Source organism: Nycticebus coucang, chromosome 18 (genome assembly GCF_027406575.1).
Source record: "Nycticebus coucang isolate mNycCou1 chromosome 18, mNycCou1.pri, whole genome shotgun sequence".
Classification (NCBI taxonomy): Eukaryota; Metazoa; Chordata; class Mammalia; order Primates; family Lorisidae; genus Nycticebus; species Nycticebus coucang.
In genome coordinates, this window is record NC_069797.1 from 44,408,765 (window position 1) to 44,435,153 (window position 26,389).

Here is a 26,389-nt window from a genome sequence, read left to right on the forward strand (position 1 = left end):
GGAGAGGCCCAGGAAGAGGCAGTTGGCTCTTCTTTCCCAAGAAGCTGGGCCTGGGTCAGCATGAGCTCATGCCTGGAGCCAGCCCAGCTTCCCTATACAGCCCTGCACCTAGCTGCCAGGGGCCCCCTTCCTCCAGTTTGGGCCATTTTCCTTGGTCCCAGGTACACACACATTCCTGCAAGCCCAGTGGGGCTCCTCAGAGCTGTGAGACCTTGGCGGGGAGTGACATTGGGAAGCAGCACTCCCTTCATCCACTGAGGTCTGATCTCCCTCTAGGCCCCTGGGTTGAGTGTCTTGGCTAAGCTGTGGCATTTGTTGATGGAGGAGGGGATTATTGTGGAAATAGTCCCCAACCAGGTAGTAGTGGAAAAACAGTTGGTTGCTCAGGCAACTTGACAACTTTGATGAGGTGAGGAAAAGGTTTTTATAAGGAAACTGCCACAGTTGTGTTTGGGCTTCTGGATGAGGCTTTACCTGCAGATTCCTTCTCCTTTGCTTCCTGGGCTTGAACAACATCCCTTCTACCTCCAGAAGCAGTCCCGGCCTCCCCAGGGGCAACTCCTGCCCTTTAGAATTCAATTTAACTCATAGTTCTTGAGTTCTTGCCAAGTGCCTGGCTCTCTGTTCTTGGCTCCAGGGAATACGGAATGGTGGTCAAAACCTTCCAGGTTCAAATTTCAACTTGGTCACTTGTCTGTGTGACCTTGAACTCAACTCTTCTGGGCCCAATTTTTCTGTCAATAAAGTGGAAAGAACAGTAGTAATGCATATGTACTTCAAAGGGCTACAGAGAGGATGAGAAGTGTTAACATGGACAAAGCGCTTGGGATAGTGGCTAGCAGGTGAGAAAGCGGGCGGGAGTGGTGTTGATTATCATTCTGCTGTTATTGCTATTGTACTGCCAAGATGGACCAGACAAACGGCATGTTACTCATGCCTGAGGAGCTTCAGCTTGGAACTTTTCAACTGGAAGGCAGAGTTGGCTTCTCAATGGCACCTTTTATGGCAGCCCTGTAGATATTTGGGCCTCAGGATCAGAGGTGAATGATGGTGTCCTTAGGACTGAGGCTTGGGGCAATTTGTCCCTGGTGGAAGACCTTGTTAACCTCCTTTGAAACCTCTTGCCCTAAGGCCCTGCCCCATACCTCCCATTGGCTACAGACCTGGCCATAAGTGTTGAGGCAAAAGAGAAAAATTAGGAAAACCTCTTTTTTCTCTTCTTTTTTCTTTTTCAGATTTTTAAAGATTAAAAATTGGTTTTGTTTAGGATCTCCTGGCCTTACAGGTCTGACTAAATGATCGGGGGTGGCGGTGGTCCAGGAATTGTGCAGTGCACAGCCTAAACAGCTGCATACCGTAGCCTTGAGAAGGCAGGTGCTGCCCTTGGCCTCACCCCTGCCAGCCGTCCTGCCAGGTGGGCATGGAAACTAGGTGTCCTGCTTCTCTGGGTGTTTGTAGGGCTTCTTGCAACCCTTCTTCCCAGAAAAGTGCTTTAGGAGTCCTTTCAGCAAATCTTCGTGATTTACAGATAAAAAAGAGAGGAGACTGCATAGAAGAGAGGGGCCAATCCAAGGTCACAGGAGGGCTTGGCAGAGTTGTCCGTCTCTCCCCTGTTCTTCCTTCTCCTCCTCCCCTCAGGTCCAGCCTGCCCAGCCTCTCTTCTCCAATGGCTGTGCCCCCAGGTCCTCTTTGCCCTTCCTGGCCTCTGGGGGTTGGGGGTGGGCACAGGTGTGGCTGCCAGGCAGCTCCGTGGGGCTGGCTTCGGGAATGAGGCTGGCTTTGTTGGAGCCCCAGCAGCTGTGGCCAGCTGGGTCGGGTTTCCATTAAGCCGTTTCCGCGCCTTGGGCAGGAGCAGGAGGCTCAGCATTTAAAGGTCACCGGGCTTTTGAAGCTGCAGTGACATTAATAGCTTGGGAAGAAAACAAGCCTGTGCAGGGGAGGAGGACAAGGCATCTCTGTCAGGGCTTCCTCCTCTCCGCCTCCCTGCTGGGCGCGGACACACACACACACACACACACACACACACACACTCTGAGAGCCTCTCTCTGCCTCTTGCACACTCTGAGAGCCTCTCTCTGCCTCTTGCTTTTCTCCCTACTCCCTTCCTTTTCCCCCCTTTTGGGGCCTCTTCAGCTCTGAAGCCAAGAAGCTCGGCAGACTTCCCTGCACCCTGCCCCCATCGCGCGTCTGAGGTGACAATTGGCGGAGGATGCAGCTGCCCGGGCCCAGAGGCCTCTCCATTAACACTGCCATTACCCACTTGAGGTTTCCCCACGACTTAGCCATGGTTACACAAGCCTCCCAGGGTCATATGACCTCATTCTGGCCCCGCTGGCTTTTGCAGCCTGTATTCCTGATGAGACAAAGTAAGCCCGAACCTAGTCTCCCATGCGGGAAATGAGAAGGCTGGCAGGCAGCTTGTATCTTGCATGGAAATTTTAATCACTTGGTAGTGACTTGCCCAGGGTGCTGTGTGGCAAAGGGTTCTGAGGCTGCATGAGTTCTGCAGGACAATAACACCTGGATGGATTACTGGGCTGGGCCCAGATCTCAGACAAGTAGTGAATCCCTTCTACAAGCAGGGATCACAGCCATAGAAGATGGATCATAAGATCTGGGGTCCACCCCTTGGTGATTTTCAGAGAAGGGAGCTGAGCCTGGGATGTGCAGAGACAGGATGGTTTGAGGTAGTCCCACCCACTTCCAGAAGAATGGCCCCCTGGGTAGGCTCAGGAAAATGCTGGCAGTTGGGACCTCTGTGCTGCCAGCCCCATGCCTCCTCCTGAGTCCTCTTGTTCTAACCCCATCTTCCAGGGTTGGGCCCTGGTGGTCCTAGGGGACAGAGTGGAAGGTCAAGTCAGATCTGGGTGGGGTGCACCTCCTGCCCTGGAGCTGATACTGGCTTGGAAAGGGGATGACCAGCCTGCTATCAGCCTGGTATGCCAGGGAGGAGGCTCTCAGGCCAGGCAGCAGGAGGCTCGTGGGACCTTAGTCATGTCACCATGACTTGGCCATAGTCACTTCATCTGTGAAACGATATAATCATGCCCCTATATATCTTGTAGGTTTGTTGTGAAGAATAAATGAGAATGTAGAAGATAAAGGCTCCCACCATGCCGTGAGCCAGAGCAGGAAAGGAAGGGAGAAAACCCGGGTCTGTGCTCTTTATCTTTCCTTCCCTTCTTATCCACTTAACAAATATCTCTCCACAGCACCAGGCACAGTGTTAGGCCTTGGGATACCACGGTGGCTACAGGAAAGACCCTGCTCCCAGGGAGCTCACCTTCTGGTAGAGAAGATGGTCAATGACAATTAAATATATAACTCTGAAGTGGTCTCTTTCAAGAGGACAAAGCAGTGTAAAGGGTCAGGGAACACTGGGAGGGTAAGGGTGGGTTTCCTCTCTGGTCCCTACTCAAGGTGACACTTTGGGGCACAGGACTTGGGTCTTTTCCCAGGAGATGCTCACTCCCTGAGTGATCTTACCCAGTCCCATGGCTTTAGATACCATCTGCATACTGAGTTCTGGCTCCCATATTTATCTGATGCTCCGACTTCTGTGAATGCTTAAGAAAGTGGAATAATTTTCCCAAGTCACACAACCTTGCCAGAGTCAGAAAGTGAACCAGGGCTTGGCACCTGTAGCTCAGTGGTTAGGGCGCTGGCCACATGTATTGGGGCTGGTGGATTCAAACCTGGCCTGGGCCTGCAAAACAATGACAACAACAACAAAATAGCTGGGCATTGTGGTGGGCACCTGTACTCCCAGCTACTTGGGAGGCTTAGGCAAGAGAATCACTTAAGCCCAAGAGTTGAGGTTGCTGTGAACTGTGACAACACAGTACTCTACTGAGGGTGACATAGTGAGACTCTGTCTCAAAAAAAAAGAAAGAAAGAAAGCAAAGAAAAGAAAAAAAAAGAAAGTGAACCAGAACTGTGGCTCCCAGGCTCTCACATCCACCGTGGAGACCCTCCCTAGCCTTGATGGACAGACCCTCTTAAGACAGAAGGCTGGCTGGGATGACCTTGGATAAGGCCAGGCTATGGCGGTTTGCCCACCTCCCTGGGCCAGGCTAGGAGTGACTCAGATCTTGGCTTGTACTTTCACTGGGAGTGGAGGTTGGCTGTTTGCCGCCCTGCCAGGCCTGGATTCCTTTACAGAAGATGTGGAGGTCCATTCGGGCCTGGCTCCCCAGGAACTGAGGGAAGACAGGTGTGGGACTTAGGCTTCCTGGTCCCCAGGTTACCAGCAATCATGAGTTCAGGAGAGCCTGTGAGTCAGTCCCAAGAAGTCTAACGGCCTCAGCAGGTTGATTCACTTCTTTTTTCAGAAGCTGATCAGGATTATCTCCCTATCTTTCCCAGCCAATGCTCAGTAGCTGTGGTTCAGAGAGGTGGTGTGGTTTCTTGAAGGTCACAGAGCCAGCTCGGGGCAGCGCCAACAGACCTCTCCCTGTGCTGTCTGGGCCATGTTTCCTCTGCTGAAATTTCCTCCAGGCTATGCCAGTGTTGTGAGCATGGGGCACACATGGCTGAATTTCTCAGGTCCTTGGCTCTTAGCCCTGTAAGCCCTGATTGGCATTTTTGGTTCTTAGGAAGTGAGTTCTTAATTCTGGCCTCTCTACATGCTGGCTGTGTGACTTTGGGCATGTTACCTAACTTTTCTGAACCACTTCCCACAGCTATAAAGTGGAGATAATAACAACTATGTATCTCATGAGAGTTGTAATAAAAATTAAATGTGAGGGCAGCACCTGTGGCTCAAGGAGTAGGGTGCCAGCCCCATAGGCTTCTCTGTGGTTCAAAACCAGCCCCGGCAAAAAACTGAAAAAAAAAAAAAAAAAATGCAGGAAAAGAAACGATATATGTGAGATCATAAGATCCTGAGGAGTGACTAAAAATAAACTAAGCAAGAAGAAACATAAATTTAAAAAAAATTAAATGCGAAAGCCCCTGGCACAAGCTCATAAACTTGTCACTTGCTTGCCTTAATTCTTCTACATTGTTTTTCTTTTTTTTTGCAGTTTTTGGCCAGGGCTGGGTTTGAACCCACCACCTCCAGCATATGGGGCCAGCGCCCTACCCCTTTGAGCCACAGGCACCGCCCTTTCACATTGTTTTTCCTTTGAGCAGTGCTGCTTGCAAAGGGCAGACTGACATGGTTAACTCTAACTCTGAGGACAGTCCTCCCTACTCCAAGCCTCTCTAGCCCTGGTCTCAGACTCCGCCCTTGAACTTAGCAAGAGGGAGAGGGGAGGAGTCTCTTGAGAATTTGGGTCCTCACAGCCCCACCTGGTGTTAATTGTAGTCGGCTTGGCTTTTGGGAGTCCCTGAGTCCTTATAGAGTCCTGTAGAAACTGGTATTTCAGTAACTCATGTTCTGTTTCCCCATTACTGTTTCTAAGCCGCTTTCTCATCATCAACAGAACCGCCCTTTGATGGAAAAGTCTAGGCGTTGTCTTTACTCCCTGTGTGTCCTTGGGCAACTCCCTGCTAGTCTTGGATTTCAATCTCTTCATTTGTGATGTGGGGTGGGGTAGGGGGCTGCATTAGAGTTGTCAGCCATTTACTTGTCATGGCTCACACACAAAAGGAGACTTGGAGATTTTTCAAGGCTTTGCCTGGGGTAGATGGAAGAGGCTTCTTGAGCTACCTGTCCTCATCTGCCCAGGCCAGCCTGGCCTTCCCCTAGGCTGTAAGGGTCAGTATTTTCTTCCAGGGGTCTAAAGGAATCCTGGGGCTTAACACCCCAATGTGGAGAAGACCTCTCTAGATCCCCCCCCCCCCGTGGGGCAGCATGGCCAGTTTACCCACTGCCCCTGGCTCTTCACCAGCCTCTGGGGCAGTAACAAGAAGAATGCAACCAGCCACATTCTAAGCACTCTGCTGAAGATTATCTTGGCTTCATTCCCATTGAAGCCCCATAAGGTGTAGGAACAGCTGAGGGCATTGGACCACAGAGAGGAGAGGACATTTATCCCAGCTGGGGAGTGGCAGAGCAGAATTATAGCCAGAGTCTGAATCAGTGCACACTTACTGTGCTTCTCAACACTCAGAGAGTCCCTAAGCCCAGGGTACCTGTCCGGAGGGCTGTTAATGGGGAAAATATAGGCCTGCCATCTTCCTTTTTCCTCCCCTGGGCATGGACCAATCACTGGCATCTTTCTGGAAGGGATTGCCTTTGACAATGCAGGAGCCAGGTCCCACCATCTCTCTTGCTAAATTACCGGACAAGCAGATGGTGGCTTTACTCCAGAGGGCCTTAGCACAAGTCACTGACTCCTGTGTGTGATAACACTATGGCCACAGACAACAGCTCAGGGCATTGGTTTCTGGGGCCTCCTGCTCCTAGGTCTGGATTAGAGGATGCAAGGTATGGCCCCGGAGTCTAGGAAAGAGGCAGCTATCTGGGTGTAGCCCTAGGATGGACAGCATTTCTACAGAGCAGCATCTTCCAATCTCATGACATGTGGGGGTTGGTAGGAGGTGTGGGTGTGTGGGGCTGGGATGTCTAAAGCCAGCTGTGAGAAGCTTTGCTACCTTCCTGTGTTCATTCTCATAACAGAATTCTTGGACTAATCATTTGCATTGATCCTCTGTGTCTCCTTGTGAAATGGCTTTGGCCTCTCTGGGCTCTGACTGGCTTATCTGGGAAGAGATGGGGTAGAGGGAGTTGGATGAGAAGTCACACTTCACTCAGTCAACAGAATACTACTCTGGCCCTGAAAATAATGCATGAAATAGATCTGTATGTTTGGACGTGGGAAGATGGCCCCAGTATAGCATTAAATGGAAAAACTAGCCACAGAGTAGAATTTATGGTTTATCACATTTAAACAAAATAAATTCATACATATGGCAGTATATGCAAAGAAAAACTATTTAGATGTAGACACAGCAGAGCGCAAACACATTTTCTCATGGGTAGAAGAGGAAAATCACATTGATTCACTCATGGGAACGTTTCTCTATCAGCTGTTAAGATTGTGACCCCAAGTCCTAGAAAAGGGAAAACAAGTTTGCACCTGTTTCATCAGACTTAAGAATATCCTTTGATGGAATAGTCCCTTAAAATAAAGATGCCACTTTTCCACAATTAACAAAATTACTTTAAATCTTGAAGTAAGCATGAGAAAGTCAGAACTTGATGTTTTAGACACATTCTACTCAGTTGTTAGCCCTAACAGAAATGCGACCATGGCCATGATTTACAAGTCTGAGGTTCTGAGTCGGCTGGATGGTTTTCTGTTGCAATTTAAATCCCTAATTGTGCTTGATTTTCAGTCTCGTCCATACATGGTCTCAAGCACACTGTGCCGACACTGGATAAGCACAGAATTTATGATACAGATGATTTCTCAAGACATCTTTGAGAAGAAACTTCTAGGTTTTTTTTTTTTAATGTGTGAGGACAGTGAGTGTTCCATAAAAATATATGTGCTGGGCGGCGCCTGTGGCTCAAGGAGTAGGGCGCCGGTCCCATATGCCAGAGGTGGCGGGTTCAAACCCAGCCCCGGCCAAAAACCACAAAAAAAAAAAAAAAAAAAATGTGCTTCTGATATAAACAAAACATGTCAGCCTGCCATCAGGTAAGAAAAATGAACCTCCAGGGATTGACAGCGGCCCAGAGTCCCTCTGCTTCTCTCTGTTGGGCTGGCTGGTGCTTCTCAGGGAAGTGGACTGATTTTTAGGGCCTGATAGGAGTTCTCCAAAAGTGGGAACTGGGCCTTCCCTATCAGCGTGGGGCTCTCCAAGGATGGAAACCATGCTCCTCTCTCAGGTTGAAAGCACCTGGTGGCCCTGGGGAGTCTTGTTTCTTTCAGCACAGCTGTTCCAGGATTCAGTGGAACTCTGCAGAAGGTGGATGTCCTGGTAGCAGGACCTCAATGTGGGGCAGTGATGGAGGAAGATGTGGCAATCAGGGACTGCATGTGACTGGAGACCAGAGAGACAGGACAAAGTCCCTGCTACCCCAGTCAGGTCTTCTGGGGTCCTTGAAAGTACATGTAGAGGTTCAGGGGCCATGTCCCAGATTCAAATCTCAGTTCTTCCACTTCCTTAGTATCTATGTTTCAGTTTTTCCATTGGCCTAATGGAGATAGCACCTAACTTGTAGTGTTGTCATGAGCTAGCCCATATAGAGCACTGAGGATAGGATGGCACCTGGCTCAGAGCAAGCCCTGCTAACTGGTGGCTCTCACGTGTTAGTGAAGAACTGTGGCTGCTTAATTACCTCAGCTGGAGAGAAAGCAGAAAGAAGCAGATGTCTCCTGGGCGGGGTAGGGGTCGCCCCTCCCTGCCCTCATTCTAAATAACCCCTAGCTACCACCGTGAACGCACGTTTGCCCTGGCCCTGACTCTCGTGTCCTTCTGGGTTTCAGGTGGGACCGTCCGTGGAGCAGACACCAGGATGCCCCAGGGGTGTGGCTGACCGGCCGTCCAGACGCAGCCCGGCCTCGGCCCGCATGCCGCCGCCCCGCGAGGACCGCTCCCAGAGGGCCACCTGGGGCCCCGCGCTCGTGGTCTCCTGACCAACCAGGAGCCCCCAGCAGCCCGGTCCCGCCTGGCCGCCCTGAGGGCGGAAGCGCCACAAGGCGGTGGAGGGACCCTGGGGAAGGGGCTTCGCGGCTGACTGGAAACATTTTCCCCAAGAGGTTACGCAAAATGACCAGCTTGTTCCGCCGGAGCAGCAGCGGCGGCGGGGGCGGCACGGCCGGGGCGCGCGGGGCTGGGCCCGGGGGCGGCGCGGCCGCTGCTGCCCCGCAGGAGCTCAACAACAGCCGGCCGGCCCGCCAGGTGCGCCGCCTGGAGTTCAACCAGGCCATGGACGACTTCAAGACCATGTTCCCCAGCATGGATTACGACATCATCGAGTGCGTGCTGCGCGCCAACAGCGGCGCGGTGGATGCCACCATCGACCAGCTGCTGCAGATGAACCTGGAGGGGGGTGGCGGCAGCGTCTGTGAGGACAGCTCCGACTCTGAGGGCAGCATCCCCCCTGAGGTAGGGGCACCGCCCCAATAATTCATCACCTGCTCCAACCGCCGTTTGGACCTCTTAGAGGACCTGGGTTACTCCCCTGTCTGGGTTCTAATTAGCAAGCAACCTTACATCCTCTGGGGGTAATGTACCATCAGGCAGTCATTCAACAAATCTCGAGCACCCACTCAGAGGTGCCAGGCATGGTACTAGACGCTAAGCCAGGGGTCATCAGAACAGAGACCTTGTTAAAAATACAGATGCCTGGGCCCCACCCCAACATACTGAATCCTGCTTCCAGGTCTGGAGTTGTCTTGTGTGTACTTTTTTTCTTTTGAGACAGAGACTCACTTTGTCACCCTCAGTAGAGTGCTATGGCATTATAACTCACAGCAACCTCAAACTCTTGGGGTCAAGCAATCCTCTCCCCCCAGCCTCTGAGTAGCTGGGACTATAGGCGCCCTTCACAATGCCCAGCTTTTTTTTTTTTTCTTTAGAGATGAGGTCTCCCTCTGGCTCAGGCTGGTCTTCAACTCCTGAGCTCAGGCAATCCACTCACCTCAGCCTCCCAGAGTGCTAGGATTACAGGCATGAGCCACAGTGCCCAACCCTATTATTATATGATAAAGTAAGCTGCAGAAGAGAAAATGTTATTAAGAAAATCATAAGGGAGAGATATTTACTATTCATTAAGTAGAAGCGTGTCTTCATAAAGGTCTTCATCCTCAGCATCTTTACATTGAGTAGGCTAAGGAGGAGGGAGAGGGGTCAAGGCCTGTGTTAAGGATGGCAGAAGCAGGGTGGCGCCTGTGGCTCAGTTGGTAAGGTGCCGGCCCCATATACCGAGGGTGGCGGGTTCAAACCCGGCCCTGGCTGAACTCCAACCAAAAAATAGCTGGGCGTTGTGGCGGGAGGCTGAGGCAAGAGAATCGCTTAAGCCCAGGAGTTGGAGGTTGCTGTGAGCTGTGTGATGCCATGGCACTCTACCGAGGGCGATAAAGTGAGACTCTGTCTCTACAAAAAAAAAAAAAAAGGATGGCAGAAGCAGAAGAAAATGTTAAGTGAAACTTCGTAGTTCAAACCCATGTTGTTTGAGGGTCAAGTGTACATCCAATAAGTGTGAGCTGTAAAGGAAGTTCTTGGCAAGCTCTGGCCCTTTCTAAGTCTCCCTGTTCTGACAGTGTGGCAGGTAAGACAGTATTTCCTCCTTTGTGCATGGCACCCACAGTGCTGTGAGCCTCTGCAAAGCTTCACCCCCTGGGTAGGCCTAAGCTGTGTGTGCACTTCTGTTTTTCTAAGAATCGTGCTTTCCAAATCCAGCCTCTTCTCACACCTCTTCCCTCCCTTGACTGTTTCCCCAACCCCCCACCCTTGGAGCTCTGCCTGGGCGCATTGGCAGGCAGTTCCTGAGCCAGCGGAACTTGCTTTGGAAAATTTATGAGCAGCAGCTGGAATGACAATAACTGCTGACTGGAGAAAGCCCCTCTCTGGGGGCTGATGGATGGTGGGCTGGCCTGAGGGGTATCCTTGCCACAGAGAAATGTCTCCTGTCAGATAAATGGCCAAGATCCTGCGCCCGCCCGCCCCCACCCCCACCCCCCAGCACCTGGCAGGCATCCATCACCCACAGTGAATTAAGCCAGAAGGCTATAGAGCTGAAAACTTCAGCATCTTTAGAGCCAGAAGAACAGCCTCTTTGTGGCTGGCAAGGGTGGGAGGAGAAAGGAGAGAGGCAGGGAGGTAGCTGGGGTTAGGTCCCCGGGACTCTGCCCTTCTGGAGCTTGCCTGGCCAGCTGCCTGCCTCCTCTGTGCTTCCCTCGTCCTCTCCAGGAGCCTCTGAGGAATGTCTGGTTTTGCGGGCCCAGGAGGCTGTCCTGAGGAGCAGGAGAGGGCCTCTTGGTGTGGCTGCCGAGGCCTGATCACCCTGAGTCTGGGGGCTGATTGCTGCTGGCTGTGGTCAGCAGAAACCCAAGCAGTAGGAATAGTTCCTTTTGAGCTCTCCTCATCCAGCCTCAGAAGGAATGGGCCAGGTGGCCACCAAGGCTGGCCACTCTTAGTTTCCAGGCCCTAGGCTGGAACCCTGGCTCTCAGAGCAGGGGGGTCCGGGAAACAAGTGGGCTGGGGGACAGTAGTACCTTCTCTGTACTAGGCCACTGTCCTGCACTAGGCACCAGAGATTTGCCAGTAACAGAAGCCTACACTGTTCTCTCTCATTTTTTATTTCTTGTGGAAATTTGGGGTAAGCAGAGCAGTGGCCCACCAAGCAGCTACATTCTTCTTTTCCTGCAGAAGCATCTGTTTAAATGTTTAAATACTTTCTGCATCAAAGGAAAGAACGTTAGTGCATTCCAGGGCAGGAGGCCTCCTAGGGTCAGGCTGGCTGTGTGTGCAGCAGAGTATTGCAGTGTGTGTGTGTATGTGTGTGTATGTGTGTGCAAGGGCTTACATGTGCAGGCTCACTTGCCCACCCACAGGGTGTCCCTATGAGGCCCTGTGTGTGCTGGGCATGGCTGGCCTCAGCAGAGATGTGCCATTGAGCCAGGCCCAGCCTAGACTTGCAGAGACAGCTTTAGCGGTGACTTCTGCAAACTCACTTGGGGGCCTGGGGACTCTGGGACTGATGCACAACCTCTGAGCCCTTCCCATATTCTTTGGTCTTAGAGGAGATGGAAACAGAGTTGTGGGAAGGGGGTATGATGGAGGCTAGGTTGGGATGTATGGCTGCCCCAACTCTTCTGTAGACCTCTGAGAGGAGTCAGTCTGTGTAGCAGGAACCCCATTTTTTGCCCAACTGTGGCCTCTCCCTGCCCCTCTTCACAGCTCCTGGATGAAGAGAGTCCTGGAGAAAGAACGGCCATCCTGGGCACTCTCCTTGCCAGTGTCTGCCCTGAGAGTCCAATCTGGTGTGCAGTCATTGGACCTGAACGGGGGATTCTTGTGGTCCAAGCTAAAGACTCGGTTCTAAGAAGTGTGTGGCTTTTGCCGTGTCACTTAGCCTAGGTTTCAGTTTCCTCATTTATAAAAACGGGGGTAATGATCCATATCTTACTGTGCCAGGTTGTTTGAGGTTAAGATGAGATAATAAATGTGGCAGTACTTTGGATGATGTTATCATCAAAGAATAGCACGTGTACAGGGGAGTGTGTGAATCACCAGTGTGCAGCTCAGTGAAGTTTCAAGCATGATACACCACGTTATCTGCACCAGATGGAGAAACACCATCAGTAGCACCAGGAGCCCCGTTACGCCCCTACCTGCCCCACACTGGGTACACTGTTCTGACTCCATCACTGTGTGTTTGTTTTGCCTGGTTTTGAAGCTTTCTTGGATGGATAATGCTGCTATGAACGTTCTTTTGGGGACATGCACTTTCATGTCTGTCCAGTATGCTGGAACTGTGGGGTCAGAGCTAGCCAAGTGTTTAGCTTTAGCAGAGAAGGCCAAACAGTTGTCCAAAGTGGTGATTCCATCAATTTATACTCCCAGCAGCAAGGCACAGAGTTCCTTCATTACATGTCCTCGCCCACACTTGTTTTTGTCTGAATGTTATTTAAATTTGAAGACGGACTATTAATATTTCTTTCTTTGTTGTCTCTGATATAGATCTTGGAAAGGACTTTGGAACCTGATAGCTCCGATGAAGAGCCCCCGCCTGTGTACTCCCCACCAGCCTACCACATGCACATGTTTGACCGACCTTACCCTCTGGCTCCCCCCACGCCACCTCCCCGGTGAGAATTGATCTTATCTCAGAGCACAGAGTAGCAGGAAAGGGGACCAGAGGTTGGGGTTGTATATAAATACAGTGGGAAGCTTGGCTGGACCCCTCAGTGTATTATTTCACCAAGATCAGGCTTCAACCGCAACAAGAAACATTTCAGCTAGATACCAGAAAAAAACTTTCAAGATGTAAGGGTTGCAAGAGCAAACATTTGCTAAATTCCCTCTCTAAGCTAGATGGTATGTCCCGTGCTATATGGGACACAGAATTAAACAAGGCTCAGCCTCTACTTTCTGGGAGCTTATAATCAAGGGCAATGCTAGAGTAGGAGTGACGAATACATGGAATGTGTGCTGACCCATGCCATCCCAAGCCTATGGCAAATACTACTAATTAATCACTGTGGTCCTTCCCACTGAGTCAAGCCAGAACCTCAAAATCCTTCTTAACCCATTACTCCCAGATAGTTATCTGATGGAATGGCTATTTGCATTCTTGGACTAGGGATGTTGTGGGAATTTTTAAGCAATGGGACCAAGTCTCTTTGGGGGGATAGTTTGATGACTAGAGACAGGGGAATAGATTGTAAGGTCCATGGAAACTTCTTGCAAGTTAGAAACTATAATTTGAAAGTGTAAAATGAAGATGGCTGCCAATAGAATTCGATATATCTCTGAGAGGCTTGTCTTCCTGGGCCCCATGTTTGTGTCGGGGCTGCTGGGAGCCAAGGTGTTGCCTTTTTGTTCTAGAACTGCTGCTCCTTAGAATGATTCAGGCCTGGGGTGGGGAGGAGTTGGGGAGGTGATGGGACAGGGCCCTTGCCCCAGTGGATTCTCCCTTCTGGGGGTCTTGGGAGCCCCCAAGCAGTGGTGGTGGAGAACTCTGTCTTCCTACAGAGTACCCTTCGAATGCCAGACACTGAGAAGGTTCTTTACCTATATTATCACATTTAAAGGTGAGGGGGCACTGTTGTCACCATCCCTATTTTATGGATAAGGAAATTGAGCTTCCGGAGGTCTCATGGCTTCCCCAAGACTAAGAGCTGGAATTCGAATCCAGGTCATTGTGACTTGAAAGCTAATCACTCTTCACTGCTGTGCCCTGTCACCTCCCTCGTGAGAAAAATCTCTGTAATTGCAGCTGAGGGAGTAGGTCGAGTCCTAGAAAGTTACTGGGGTCGGGAGGAGTACTGGGAGAGGGGAGTGTTTTGAGTCAGGGACAGCAGCAGAGCCAGGGTCTTTGTCACAAGCGGTACCAGGAGATACTGGGGTGGGTCTGGGTGAGATCTAGGTGACACTTGCACCCTGGATGGGCCACAGAGCACAGAACTAAGTGATTTTCATTTGACATTTGTTTTTAATATCCCAAGATGCTTTTATCAAAAAGTTTAGTTTCTGTGAGGCAGAATGGTTCTACCTATTTTTCAGAAGGGAAAACCAAGTCTGTGAGAAAAAGAATCCCCCTGTGTAAGTGTGTGTGTGTGTGTGTGTGTGTTCATTCTTTAACAGAGACTGGATCTCTGTCTTACTGTGCTGCCTAGTGTGGACTTGAACTTCTTGGCTTAAGACATCTTCTCATCTTAGCCTTCCAAATAGCTGGGTCTACAGGTGCCACTGCTCCTGGCTAAGAATTCCAATATAAAAGTGGCAGGGGTGACCTGGCCATGTCCTCCCTCTCTACTGTGGCTGGGTACTCAGCCTGATGTGGGTAGGGTAGGGCCAGGGGCAGGGGCAGTGCAACCCAGTGATAGGATCTCCCTTTGGAGGCAAGGTGACTTGAACACTAGACCAGAGCTCAGAAGGCTTTCTTCAGACTCTGTAGACTTTGGACTCAGGGTCCTGACTCAGGAAATGAAGGCTCTGCTGGGCTGGGAGGGCAGGCATTGAGGAGAATTTGAGTCAAGGAGTCAGACAGAAGCAGACTGCTCTGCTCACCCCATTCCTTCAGCTGCCTAACTTCCAATTCTTCAGGCACCTCTGCTCTGTGGCCTTTCTGAGCTCCATTTACCTCATCTGAAATGGGAATACTCATTTCCACCTAAGCACAGGTATGAGGAATGAATGAGGTGTTGAGTGGTGAGCACTTAGCACAGAGCCAGGTCTGGACTGACTTATAGTCAGTGGTTTTCTGCTTCTTCCTGCCCCCGGCTGCACTGGCTGGCCTCAGAGTTCAGCTCTAAGTTTGAACTTTGAGGCCGGTGATGAGGCTTTCCCCAGAGGCCAATGTTCAGAAGAGAGGCATCCCTTTGCCCTAGGATGGCTGCATGAGGCTTATGTTTCCCCCCAGGCCATCTCCAGGGCCTCGTCCAGTCTCTCCATCCAGGTCATTCATTTCCAGCATTTACTAAGTCACCTGTACCTGCTAACTGTGTGTGATGCAGAGATGAATACAGCACTGTCTTGTTCCACTCCACTCCCCACAGGGAGATCAGTCTTGGGAAACTGTGGGCACAGTGGTGAGGAAGCCTGCCTGGAAGAACTGATGTCCAAGCTGTGACCTGAAGGCCACACTGGCATTAGTCTGGGAAGGCAGAGGACAAGAAGGCATTCAGGCAAAGAAAACAGCACATGCAAAGGCGTGGAAGCAGGGAAGAGGGGACCATCTGGGGAATTCCTCCAAGTATTAAAAAGTTGAGTGAGGCTGGAGGGGCAAGATGACTGCGGAGTCCTTGTGGCCGCCCCACCGGCAGAGAGCATCTAAGAGGTTTAGGCTGGAGAGTGCCATGATCGGGTCAGTGTTTTCGGATTTTCCCTCTGCCAAGGGAGGTCAGAGATGAGTGGGGCTGGGGTCCGGCCTCCTTCTGTTACCTCCAGGCACTGGGGTGCCCAAGTGTCTTCAGATGTGTGAGAGCCGGGACACTGCCCTGCAGCGGCACAGAGAGTCAGGCCCATCCCTGGAGAGCATGCTTGGAATGCCAGGATCTCTGGCACTGGATTTTTGCCTGATGATCTGTGTGTCTGGGACAGGGCCTGACCCCATGTGGACCTCCATGTCCAGTCTACCAAAAATCCTGCTTGATCCTTCTCTGTCAGGTCTGATATTCCGTGAGTAAGGGGGGGGCTGATGGGGCTTGAAGTTCCTGTTTCGGGATCTAGGGGTAGAGGGTCTCTACCCCTCCCAGTCTTCTTTCTCCTTCCCCTCCCCCTTCCTGTTATCCCCCACCCCCCATCTGTCTGAAAGACAGTCTCTGAAACCCAGGGGAGCCCTCAGTACAGGCCACCTGCTGTCTTTCTGTTGAAATTACAGCCTTGGAAGTTTTTTATTTGCCTCTCAGCTCATTTCTGACATTCCTTTCTAACCACAGTGGAGTTGCCTGGGCTGCCTGTGCTCAGGCCCCAGATCCTGCAGCTGTGGGCTGACTTCATCTCCACCAGTGCCAAGGCTGAGGGCAGGGGAGGGGGGACCAGGGAACAGCAGGCCGAGCAGGGGCCTCTGCCCCCACTTAGGTGGCTCAGTCACTAGGGGGGTCCAAATACGACACTGGAGCTCTTCCTCTGCTGTTTCCCCAGGTGGTTCTGAAGTGTGGTTAAGTTGGGGGTGGGCACCCATGTCCCAAATAAAGGACCCTGAGACCCCAGGAAGGGCAGTGCCCCTGGAAAGATTTCTCACCACTGTGGCCCAGGGTGGTCTGCCAGTCCCTGAGAGATGGGGCATCCCCTAACCTGCCTTTCAGGCATCTGGAGAAAAACGAAGCCTTTAGCAATGACAAAAGGTGGCAAGAGTGATGGAGAAAGAACTGGGGAGTCCCAGACCGTTCATTCTGCCATGTCTGCGCAGCGAGAGGGTGGACCAGGCGTGGAGTTCCCTTGGCTCCCGTCTGCAGCGCCGAGCTCCCACCATGCTCTGAGCAGCTGGTTATCCCGTCTGCTCCACCCCCGCCCCTTCCCCTCGCCCCCGCCCAGCCACCCGCCCAAAATAGAAAAGGAAAGGAAGTTATTTCCATAGTCAGCTGCAGCCCGGAAAAGCTTCCCTCCAGTGAGGGGGCGGGCGGGATTCCTGGAGCTAGAGACCAAATCAAAGCCAGGCCCGTAGTGAGCAGGGCCCCCACCATGGGCTCTGAGCTGCCTTCTCAGTGTGTCATTTCCCTGATTCAGCAGAACACGTGTCCTGCGGCTGCCACGCTGCAGGCTACCGTGGCCACCTCAGAGCTGTGGGGAGCTCCTAGCTGGGTTCTGGGCTGCCCTCCCAGGGGCAGGGCAGTAGCCTGGGGGTTAGGGAGGGCATGGCCTGCTCCCTGGCTCCCTCGCTCCCTCTCTCCAGGGCCTGGCTGTTGATCTCTGCCGCAGCATAGAGCCCCTCACCTGGCCTAGGAAGGGCGGCCCCTGTGCGCCCTCTGAATGAGATCCCTTCCAGGCTCGTCTCTCCATAAGCCTTTCCAGAATATTGTTCAATACATAGCCTTAAGGGTCTCCTGAGCACCTTGGCAGGGAGATAGAAGTTTCTAGATGAGGAAACAGTCTCACCTAGGATGGTGTCACCTGCTGGCTGAGACAGAACTGGAGCCCAGACCTACTTTACTCTCTCTAGGGATCCTGGAGTCCATCCCCATGTGCTCCCTGCCCAGCAAAACAAGGTGCAGGCACTGCATGGAGGTGCCTTTGGGCCATACCTGCTACTCAGCAGCCAGGAGCTTGGTGCTGTGCTAGGGATAAGTGTGTAAACATGAAAGGACAGGATCCCTGCTGTCCTTAGAGGACATTCATAAACATATACATCTCAATCCACAGCTGTCTAGGTCCAGAGAGCTGTGAGGGCTATAGTGATGGGAGGGCAGTGACTGGGGATTTGGGTGAGGCTGATGGAGAACGGTCTCCAGCGATGAGCCAGGGAGATGGGCCTTTGCTCTGGAGCCCGGGGAAGCTCTGAGCAGGGTCCTCCTGCCACAGGAGGCTAGGGGACAGGCTTGACGATTCCCTCCCACCCCACAGGATTGATGTCCTAGGCTCTGGACCCCCTCCAAGCCAGAGGCGCTATCGGAACTGGAACCCACCACTGCTGGGCAACCTCCCCGAGGATTTTCTCCGCATCCTGCCCCAGCAGCTGGACAGCATGCAGGTAACAGGGGTCGCCTACACCCTCCCCTCCCACCTGCATGTCCAGCATCTCTCTCTGCCCACACAGTTTGTGCCCATCAATTACACTTCCTGATTTTCAAGCTGAGCTATTTCTGTTGTTCTGGGTTTATAAGGAAAGAACTGCTGAACCACAAGCCTCACTTCCTGTCTGGGCCTGGAGGTTTCCTGTTCTGTTCAGAGGAGGTGGTAGCCTGGGGTGGGTTACTGCTATAGCCATCACCTCAGGCTAGAGAGAGGTGGGCATGGGGTAGCCAATGGCGGTGGGCCAGGGTACCCCCTTATTTCCCTTGGGAAAGGGCTAGGACCTTTCCCCAGATGTTGGCATGCCCCAAGGGGACTGTACCTAGGAGCAGGCTCACCCTGCAGCAGCTGGTATAGGGAAGGTCACCTTTGGGAATGCATGAATAGGCTGGTGAGTGGTTTGCAAATCCCTTGTCAGGACTATTCAAGTTATAGATGAAGGTACAAGATAGTCCCTAGTGGGGGGGGGGAATGTCCTTTTCCCGTTTCACTAACAGAGAGGGCTCTGACCTGGGGAATTTGGGCTGGCCCATTAGGAGATGTGGGCTATGGGGTGGGGCCAGAGGACCCTGGGAAAAGACATGTGGACACCCAGATGTATGTGGATGATTGTGCCACACATGCCCTTGTAAGTAGGCATTCACTACTTGCTACCCTCTTCAGGGTAACCCCGGGGGCCCCAAGCCTGTGAGTGGAGAGGGAGGCCTGCCTGCCATGGCTGGGCCTGGGCCCCGAGACCAGGAGAGCCGCTGGAAGCAGTACCTGGAGGACGAGAGGATCGCGCTCTTCCTGCAGAACGAGGAGTTCATGAAGGAGCTGCAGCGGAACCGCGACTTCCTCCTCGCCCTGGAGAGAGGTGGGCTAGGTGCCAGTGCTGGGGCCACTTCTCCCTGGCTAGAGAAGGGAGGTGGTACTGGTCTTGGCCTCACGACTCAGAGGGTGCCAGGTTTTCACTGTCTGACTGAGGTGCAGCTCCTACCATGTTATCCTGTGGGAGCCTGACAATTCTGCCTACAGGGACCTGGGTCAGTCACCTCAGGACTCAGAGCGAGAGGGGCGTGCCCTCTTAGGCCCTCTCTTTCCCTTCACACATCTGCTCTGTGTCAGCCACTGGCCCCTTGGCAAGGGGCAACAAGAATAATAGAGCCCTAGTCCTAGAGAGGTGTGTTGTGTTTGGAGCCCCAGGAACACAGCAGCTGGGTCCAAAGCAGGAGAGACTCCCTGAGAGGAGGATCTCAGAGTAGGGGATCTCAAGATTTGGAGGTATTTGGACTGTCTTTGGGTGGAAGACCCTTCTCCCCAGCCTGGCTGCCTATCCCCTCCAGGGTAGAAGTGTGTTTGGGCTGGAGGAGGCAAAGGTCCATTGCTGTGACAGTCACAGGGTGAGGGCTTGTATGTGTGTGAGCACAACTGATGGTGTGTTGGTGGGGGAGGTGCAGATCATGCAGGGAGAATGTTGGCCTGAGATGGAGGAGGCCCAAGGCTGGCCCTGGCTCTGCAGAAAAGGTGCTGGAGGTCTCAGGGCCTCTCCTTTTAAATTAGGGAATTTTGACCCTGTGATCTCTTGGGGTCCTCCTAATTCTGACATTCTAACATTCCAGGGGGCATTCAGGCAGTATTTTCTAAGTTATTAATGGCTCTTTGAGAGCCAGTAGACATTGTGTACACACATATTTTGTGTGCCTTTGTGTGCTCATGTGTGATTCTGGGGGTTCAGCCTCCAACAACCTCCTGTGTTTCAGCCCAGGCTGCCCCTGGGGGCCTAGAAGCTAACTTCCCTGACCCAAGAATGTGGTCCTTTTCCAGATCGATTGAAATACGAGTCCCAGAAATCCAGGTCCAGCAGTGTGGCTGTCGGAAATGACCTCAGCTTTCCCTCTCCTGTGCCAGGTAACCTGGACTTCCCGGAAGAGGAGCCTGGAGGCCATAGGGGTTACAACCCAACATTGTGTATTTGGAGTTTGGGGGTAGAGTGAGGAAATACACTGAGGCTGAGGCCTGGGCCTCCTCAGCAGGCTGGAGGGGCCGCTTCTGCCCTCACCTCCACACCCACCATGGAGGTGGCTGTTCCACTTAGCAGCCTTGGGTTCTTACCAATCCAGAGGCTGTGGGGTCTCTGAGACCACAGCTGTGATTGGCTAACACAGCCTGGCTGAGTCCCAACCTGTGCTTGGAGCACACCCTGTACCATGCAGCATCCTGTGATGGGGAGCAGATGCAGAAAGGACTCAGAGATTTATAAGGCTTGGTCTCTGTCCTGGGGGAACATAAAAGAAGATATGTCTAAGAAACAGGGAGGGCAGACCAGCAAAGCTAAGGATATCTTGTTGGATTATAGCAAATGCATGGAGAGAAGGAGGGCAGGATTAACCTGGGAGAGCTCACTCATTCATTCAATAGTGGGGAATATCTGCCATCTGCTAGGCCCTTCTCTTAGAGGAAGAGAAATTTCAAACTTTGTGTACATGGTGGTGAGAAGTGAGTATTGCCTCAAAGGATGGCCAAGCCCCTCTGCTCAGGGGCCCTCATGGCTGGAGGAAGAGCAGGGGCTATTGGGAAGCATGGACCAGAGGCCTGAGCCAGAGCTGGGAACATGAGTCCCTGGTTCCACATGCCATACTTGGACTCTGTGCCTGTGTGTGAACAGCAGCCCTGCCACACATAAGCTGCCTGCCTGCCTCAGAGGAAGACTCAGAGGCTCTTACCTGCAGCAGCCTTTATAGGGTGTGGTGGAGGGTGTAGGAGAAGGCAGGTGGTGCAGAAAGAGCTCAGCCCTTACAGGGTGCAGTGGAGGGGACAGGAGATGCGGGGGAGGGGGGGAGTGTCAGAAAGAGCTCAGCTGACCCCCAGCTCAAAGGGAGAAAATCCTGTGAAACTGATTCATAAGCAACAGGCTGGCAGCTTAGGCCCCACCAGATGCGCATCTGGGAGTTTTAACTGGAGCTTCTTGTCCTTGATCCTGAATTAACTAGAGACACCAGGGCTGCTGAGATGGATCAGAATGACTCAGAGGGGACTTAGCAGGCAAGGTGACTGGGGATTAGCCAAGTTGCAGGATGGAGAACAGGGGCTTTAGGAAGGCACTGGGAGACACAAGTGGGTGCTGACTGAGCTGGGAGACTGCCAGCTGGGTTCTGACACTAGGTCTAGCCCCATTCTCGTTCCTACTCGCTGTTTGACTAGCCAGAAACCCTATGCCTGGGAGGGAGGAATGGAAGAAAGAGAAGGGACTAGCCTCAGGCCAATGGCAGCTCTGTGGCATCACCCCGACAGTCTGTCAGGTGCAGGCAGGCCCCAGTGTGCTGGTGAATGTTTATCATCCAACTCTGGGTGCGGCACCTGGTAACCTCTGCAGTGAAAAGGTACCCATCACAGCTGATGTCAAGCTACTGACATGACTTCTTGAACTGTACAGTTGGTCAGAGAAGTGGGGAGTTGGGACCTCCTGGGAGCCAGCTTTCTGTGCGTACAGTAGACCAGGAGATGGTTCCTATTTTTTCAGAGGACGAAACTGAGGCCCACGAAGGGGAAGAAGTGCTCCGAGAACCCTGCATGTACCCCCTTGTCTTAAATTCCCTCTCGGTAAGGGAAGAAGCCTGCCCTTTGATGGAGCTGAAAAAGCCCTGTGGGCAGCTGCTCTCCCTCTCTAGCTGGCCCTCAGCTGGTGTCTCCTCCTTCCAGGAACTGGTGACGCCAACCCCGCGGTGTCTGAAGATGCCTTATTCAGGGACAAGCTGAAACACATGGGAAAGTGTGAGTCCAGCCCACGCCCCCCCCCTTCCCTCTGCAGCTCTTCTGAGACAGGGCCTGTGGGCTCACAGAGGGAGGGAACCACCCAGAATCTTTAATGTAGCTGACTCCTGGTGAACCGAAATGACTTTCTAATCGTAGGCTGGTTTCCTCAGCCTTCCTACCTCACTTCCCTCTGCCGCTGAGTCTGGATACAAATTAAGTTTTAAATCCTCTTGAGCCAGCTGTCTGCAGAGAAACGTTCTGCACATGTCCTCACCCTGACTGTAGGATTCGTGTTTTCTGTGGCTGGAGGAGGCTTGCTTGGCTGGGCCTGACTGCCTGGAGAGGCCCTTGCTAAGCCCACACTCTGGGGGGGGTCGAAGGACCTCTTTCCACAAAGTCCTGCCAACCCTGAATGCCCCCTTTCCCTCTCCCTCACCTCCCCACCACACTGACCCACCACTGTACAGGCAGGCTCCATTTCAGGGAAAAATCTCAAATTAGCCATGCGGATCCCAGGACCAACTCTGGCTAGGGGAGGGCCCGGAAGGCAGTGGCAGCGGAAAAGAAAGCTGAGATGCATTGCAGTCTATTGCAGCTGGGGAAGGAATACCCGGATCTTGGGCTGCCGGCTGTCCCTAGGTCTGGCTCGCGGTGGCCTGTGCTGCCCCTGCAGGCCGATCTGGGATGGCAGCCTGGCTCCCAGGGTGGCATCCTTGTCTACAGTTCCTATCACCTCCCCCTCTCCAGCTCCCACCCTGGCCTTATCCTCTCCCCTACCGGGTGGGGGTGGGTTGCTCCTCCCTTGGCCTCCCTATACCTGGGGGAAGGCCACCTGGTCTCCTGCCAAGACAATGACTCACAGGTCTCTCTGCCCCCAGCCACTAGAAGGAAGCTGTTTGAACTTGCCCGAGCCTTCTCTGAGAAGACCAAAATGAGGAAGTCAAAGAGAAGACACTTGTTGAAGCATCAGTCGTATCCTTTCCAGCCTGGCACTGGGTGGGGGAGATAGAAACCAAGAGTCACTGAGCAAGACCCCCCCTGGACTCCCTGCAGCTGTGACCTCTGCCAGGAGTCGATGGCCTCCCCTGCCTCCCATGAGCCAGGCCAGCAGCCCACTGCCCATTTCTTGGTGCCAACCAAGAACCAGGCCTAGGGCGCAGGGCTACAGTTCCTGTTCTTCTGCAGGCTTAAAGTTGTCCTATAAATTTTTTCTTTTTTGGTCTGGGGTAATCTGCATCTTGGGAGAAAAATTGGTTCTTCCATCAGAATCAGCAGACCGGTCCCGATTTTTCCAGTTGAACTTGGCATACAGATCCTTCTTATTTCAAGCATATTGGTCTTGCCTTCTCATTTTCAGTTCCTTGAGTAGAAATACGGTTCTCCACGTTTCCACCTGAACTCCCATCTGTGCTTGGCAAACAGGGCCTAGGATATTAGAAGCTGAATAGCCAAAGGGAGCAAGGAGAGAATCACTTCTGTCCCCAGAGATGGGAGTGGGGCAAGAGTGTCAGGGCCTGGCTGCATTGCTGACACCAAGAAGGAGCTGGCAGGCTGGGCACAGGGGCTCATCCCTGGACACTGGGAGGCCGAGGCAGGAAGATCCTTTGAGCTCAGGAGTTTGAGACCAGCCTGAGCAAAGGGAGACCCTATATGTACTAAAAAGTGAAAAATTAGCCAGCTGTTGTGGTGGGTACCTGTAGTCCCAGCTATTCAGGAGGCTGAGGCAAGAGGATCACTTGAACCCAGGAGTTCAAGCCACAGAGCAATGATGTTGCTGTGAGCTAGGCTGAGGCCACTGCACTCTAGCCCAGGCAACTCTGTCTGGAAAAAAGAAGTTGGAGGGGGAGCTAGCAGAGGTAGTCCTGGGGATCAGGTGTGTGTGCTGGTTGCCTGCTGAGTTTCCAGGGGTGAGGCAGGGAACTGGCAGGACTAGGGCAGTGCTGACCCATCCCTGGGACAGTTTTCCTGAACAGCCTGGCAGGCTAGGGGCTGCCGCGTCCACAGCCAATCTCCTGGATGATGTGGAGGGCCACACTTGCGGTGAGATAGGAGGGGAATCTTCATCTCCAACTTGCCTATAATCAATGACCCTCCCAGAGGGGTTCTGGGTGTTTCATAGGGGGACCCAACCTGTTGGGGAGGGAGCATTCAACCTGGGCACATGTTGTGGGCTGGTGGGAAGGTGACCCCCAAAACTGGATCCTCCCTTCTTGGTCCACATTGCTTCTCCCTTCCCGTGACCCCTGAAAGGGGCTTCTAGTCCCCCTTCCACCTAGATCTCTACCAGCAACACAGAGTGCCAGGTACCATCTCTGGGGGCTATTCTCTGGGTTGTAAGAGGGGGGAGACAGGCTTACTTATCCCCATGGGGGGTGTCAACTTGAGAACTGTGTGCTTAGCAAGGCTTCTCTCTTTGAAGTCTTCTCCCCACTCTGTGGCGGTCTGTGGGCCCAGAGACTTTAGCTTTCACTCAGTCCCTTCCAAAGGCCACGTGAGCCAGAAGACTCTGCTTCAGACCCTGCCAGGCCCACAGCTGAACACCAATCCTCAGAGCAAGAGGGAACCTTTGAGGGTCAGGAGACATCTAGAAGCCAAGGACAAGAAGGTGCTCAGAGCTTATCTAGATAGTCCAACTTTCCCATCCCAGTTTATAGTCAAGGAAACTGAGCCCCAAAGAAGAGGGAAGAACTTGTCCAAGATCTCAGAGCTCAGTGATGGAGCTAGGTCAGCTGCCTCTCTCACCACATCTGTGCTTCCCCTACTTGGAAATCAGCCTGTGCCCAGATGAAGGGGTTAGCTCTCTTGCTCAGTTTGGGGGACATGCCTAAGCAGGACCCTGCAGGGTGAAGGATGAGGCAGCTACCCTTTGCTTTTCAGATGAAGACTTCCGTGGAAGGCGACAGGAGACCCCCAAGGTGGAGGAAGCTCTGCGAGAAGGACAGTAAGAGGTAAGGCCTGGACACATAGCTGCCTTGGGACTGGCCATGGTCAGGACCTGCCACCTCCATAGCCCACATGTCTTCCAAGGTGTCCAGAGGTGCTAGGCTCAAACAGCTGGGTAGTGTACGTCCTGGGTCTCCTCTGTCATAGTTGTGGCAGAGAAATGAGCTTCTGCATGGGAACTAGACCTTTGTATGTCTTTTATTTATTCATTTCATTTGACAAAAGATAAACCATACCTGCTTATGACAGGTGCTAAGAACAGGAAAACAAAAATCAGCTTTGACCTTGAATAGTTAATGTCCCAGTTGAGAAGACAGTCCGGGACACATGCAGCACAGTGAAAAGGCAATTTAACAAAAATTGAGGTGGCCTCAATACAGACATGTGCACACTTACCCCCTGCAGCCCCCTGCTTGGAGTGGGTGGCCTGGGACCTGCCACATCTGTTTCTGACTGGAGCTCTGGGGCCCCAGGCTATTTTTTTATCCTCCTGTCTCCCTGTGTACCCTCTCCAGGGGAGAAACAGAATGCAGATGCCTCCTGCAGGACTTGTCATACTTGTCCATCTTTTAGCACCCTCTGCCTAACTAGAGGCAGCCTGCTCACCCTTCCCCAGCTGCTAGTTTGGCCCCAGTGGGCAGCATCTACAAGACTTCCTTGAGCTGACAGTGTTGCAAGTGTGGACCTCAGGAAGGTCATGTACAGGCGAGATAAACCAGGAAGGAGTAAATGCATGTGCCTCTCCACCTGGGCAGCCCCCCTGCCACAGCCCTCCCAGCCCCTCCCATTCTCCTCAGCTTCCTCCTCCCCTGCCCTGCAATGCCCAGATAGAGCCTGGAAGGGAAATAGCCCTGCCCCCAATCCATGTTGCTGCTGTCTCCCACTTCCTTCTTCCCACTGGTCCCCGGGGAAAACAGGTCCTGTCCTGTGATTCCAAAGCCACCCTGTGATTGGAAACTTGCTCATCATTTATTCCCCCCTAGGACTTCTAGCTTTCCTTTTCAGCTCCTTCCTCAAGTTTACATCCTCCTCCTCGCCACCCCTTAAAAACTAAGGGTCCCCAGCATCTTCCTCGGCGTACTCCTTCATCTGTTGCAGGCTGGCAGCCCTGGCCACCACCCCAGATGGACTCCGGGAGGTCACCTACCAGCGCCAGGCCCCCTCCTAGGCCACATCTCCTGGTGCTCTTCCCACTGATGCCTACATTCTTTCCCAAATGCCTCTCCCTCCACTCCTGTGGCCCAGGAAGCCTGTGGCTCCTCTCCCTTCCTAAATACCGGTTTTCCCTTATTGCTCTGCCCTTGACCCTCTTCCAGGCCTCCTCATTCCCCACTCTCTGGCAACACCACCACCCTCAGTACTGTGCTGTTGGCTCCAGCATCTGAATCTCCATCACGGTTATTTCCAGATGGGCTTCGTGTCCCTAGCTGCACCCAGATTATCCTTCCAGGCTTGGATGTCAGCTCTCTGGGAGCCAGACGGTGTCTGCTCCTGACTGCTATTTCATTTCTCCTCCCTATACTGCCCATAACCTGAGCAATAGCCCCGACTCTGTTCATCCCATCACCTGAATGCCACTTCAGTTCCATTTCTCCCCTGCTCCCTGAATGGGTCTTCTGAGGAAAGTCTTCAGAATTCCTCAGCCTGATGTCTGGGACCTACCAAATTCTAGCCCGTTTACTTTTCTACCCCTACACATACCCGTGTCTAGCTCTTCTGAACTCCCAGGGTATCAGAATGGGCCAGGCACTGTCATCTACAGCTGCTGCTCCCTGGAATTCCACCCCCCCCCCATCTTCAGCTGCCAGAGCCCCTGAAGCTCTGCAAGTTGGAGCATTTTGAGGAGTTTGGATGAGGGAGATGATGCAGAGTTCCAAGGCTGATCTAGTGTCTCTGGAGAAAGGAGAAAGCTCCT

The 26,389-nt window shown here is 52.7% G+C and overlaps 1 protein-coding gene across 4 annotated transcripts in view; it reads left to right on the plus strand.

Annotated features, from left to right (window-relative positions):
* CUEDC1 (CUE domain containing 1) overlaps positions 1-26,389 on the plus strand; it is an 87,102-nt gene that overhangs the window by 59,141 nt on the left and 1,572 nt on the right. For 3 of the 4 annotated variants that reach the window (XM_053567674.1, XM_053567673.1, XM_053567672.1), the window contains 9 exons: positions 8,382-9,003; positions 12,583-12,710; positions 17,629-17,755; positions 18,460-18,652; positions 19,603-19,686; positions 21,478-21,549; positions 22,410-22,503; positions 23,513-23,571; positions 24,409-24,479. In XM_053567674.1, coding sequence (XP_053423649.1) covers positions 8,665-9,003; positions 12,583-12,710; positions 17,629-17,755; positions 18,460-18,652; positions 19,603-19,686; positions 21,478-21,549; positions 22,410-22,503; positions 23,513-23,571; positions 24,409-24,476 — 1,164 coding nt within the window. In that variant the 5' untranslated portion in view covers positions 8,382-8,664 and the 3' untranslated portion in view covers positions 24,477-24,479. Of the gene's footprint in view, positions 1-7,524; positions 7,981-8,381; positions 9,004-12,582; positions 12,711-17,628; positions 17,756-18,459; positions 18,653-19,602; positions 19,687-21,477; positions 21,550-22,409; positions 22,504-23,512; positions 23,572-24,408; positions 24,480-26,389 lie in introns of those variants that run through there. The other variant, XM_053567671.1, reaches the window with a different exon arrangement.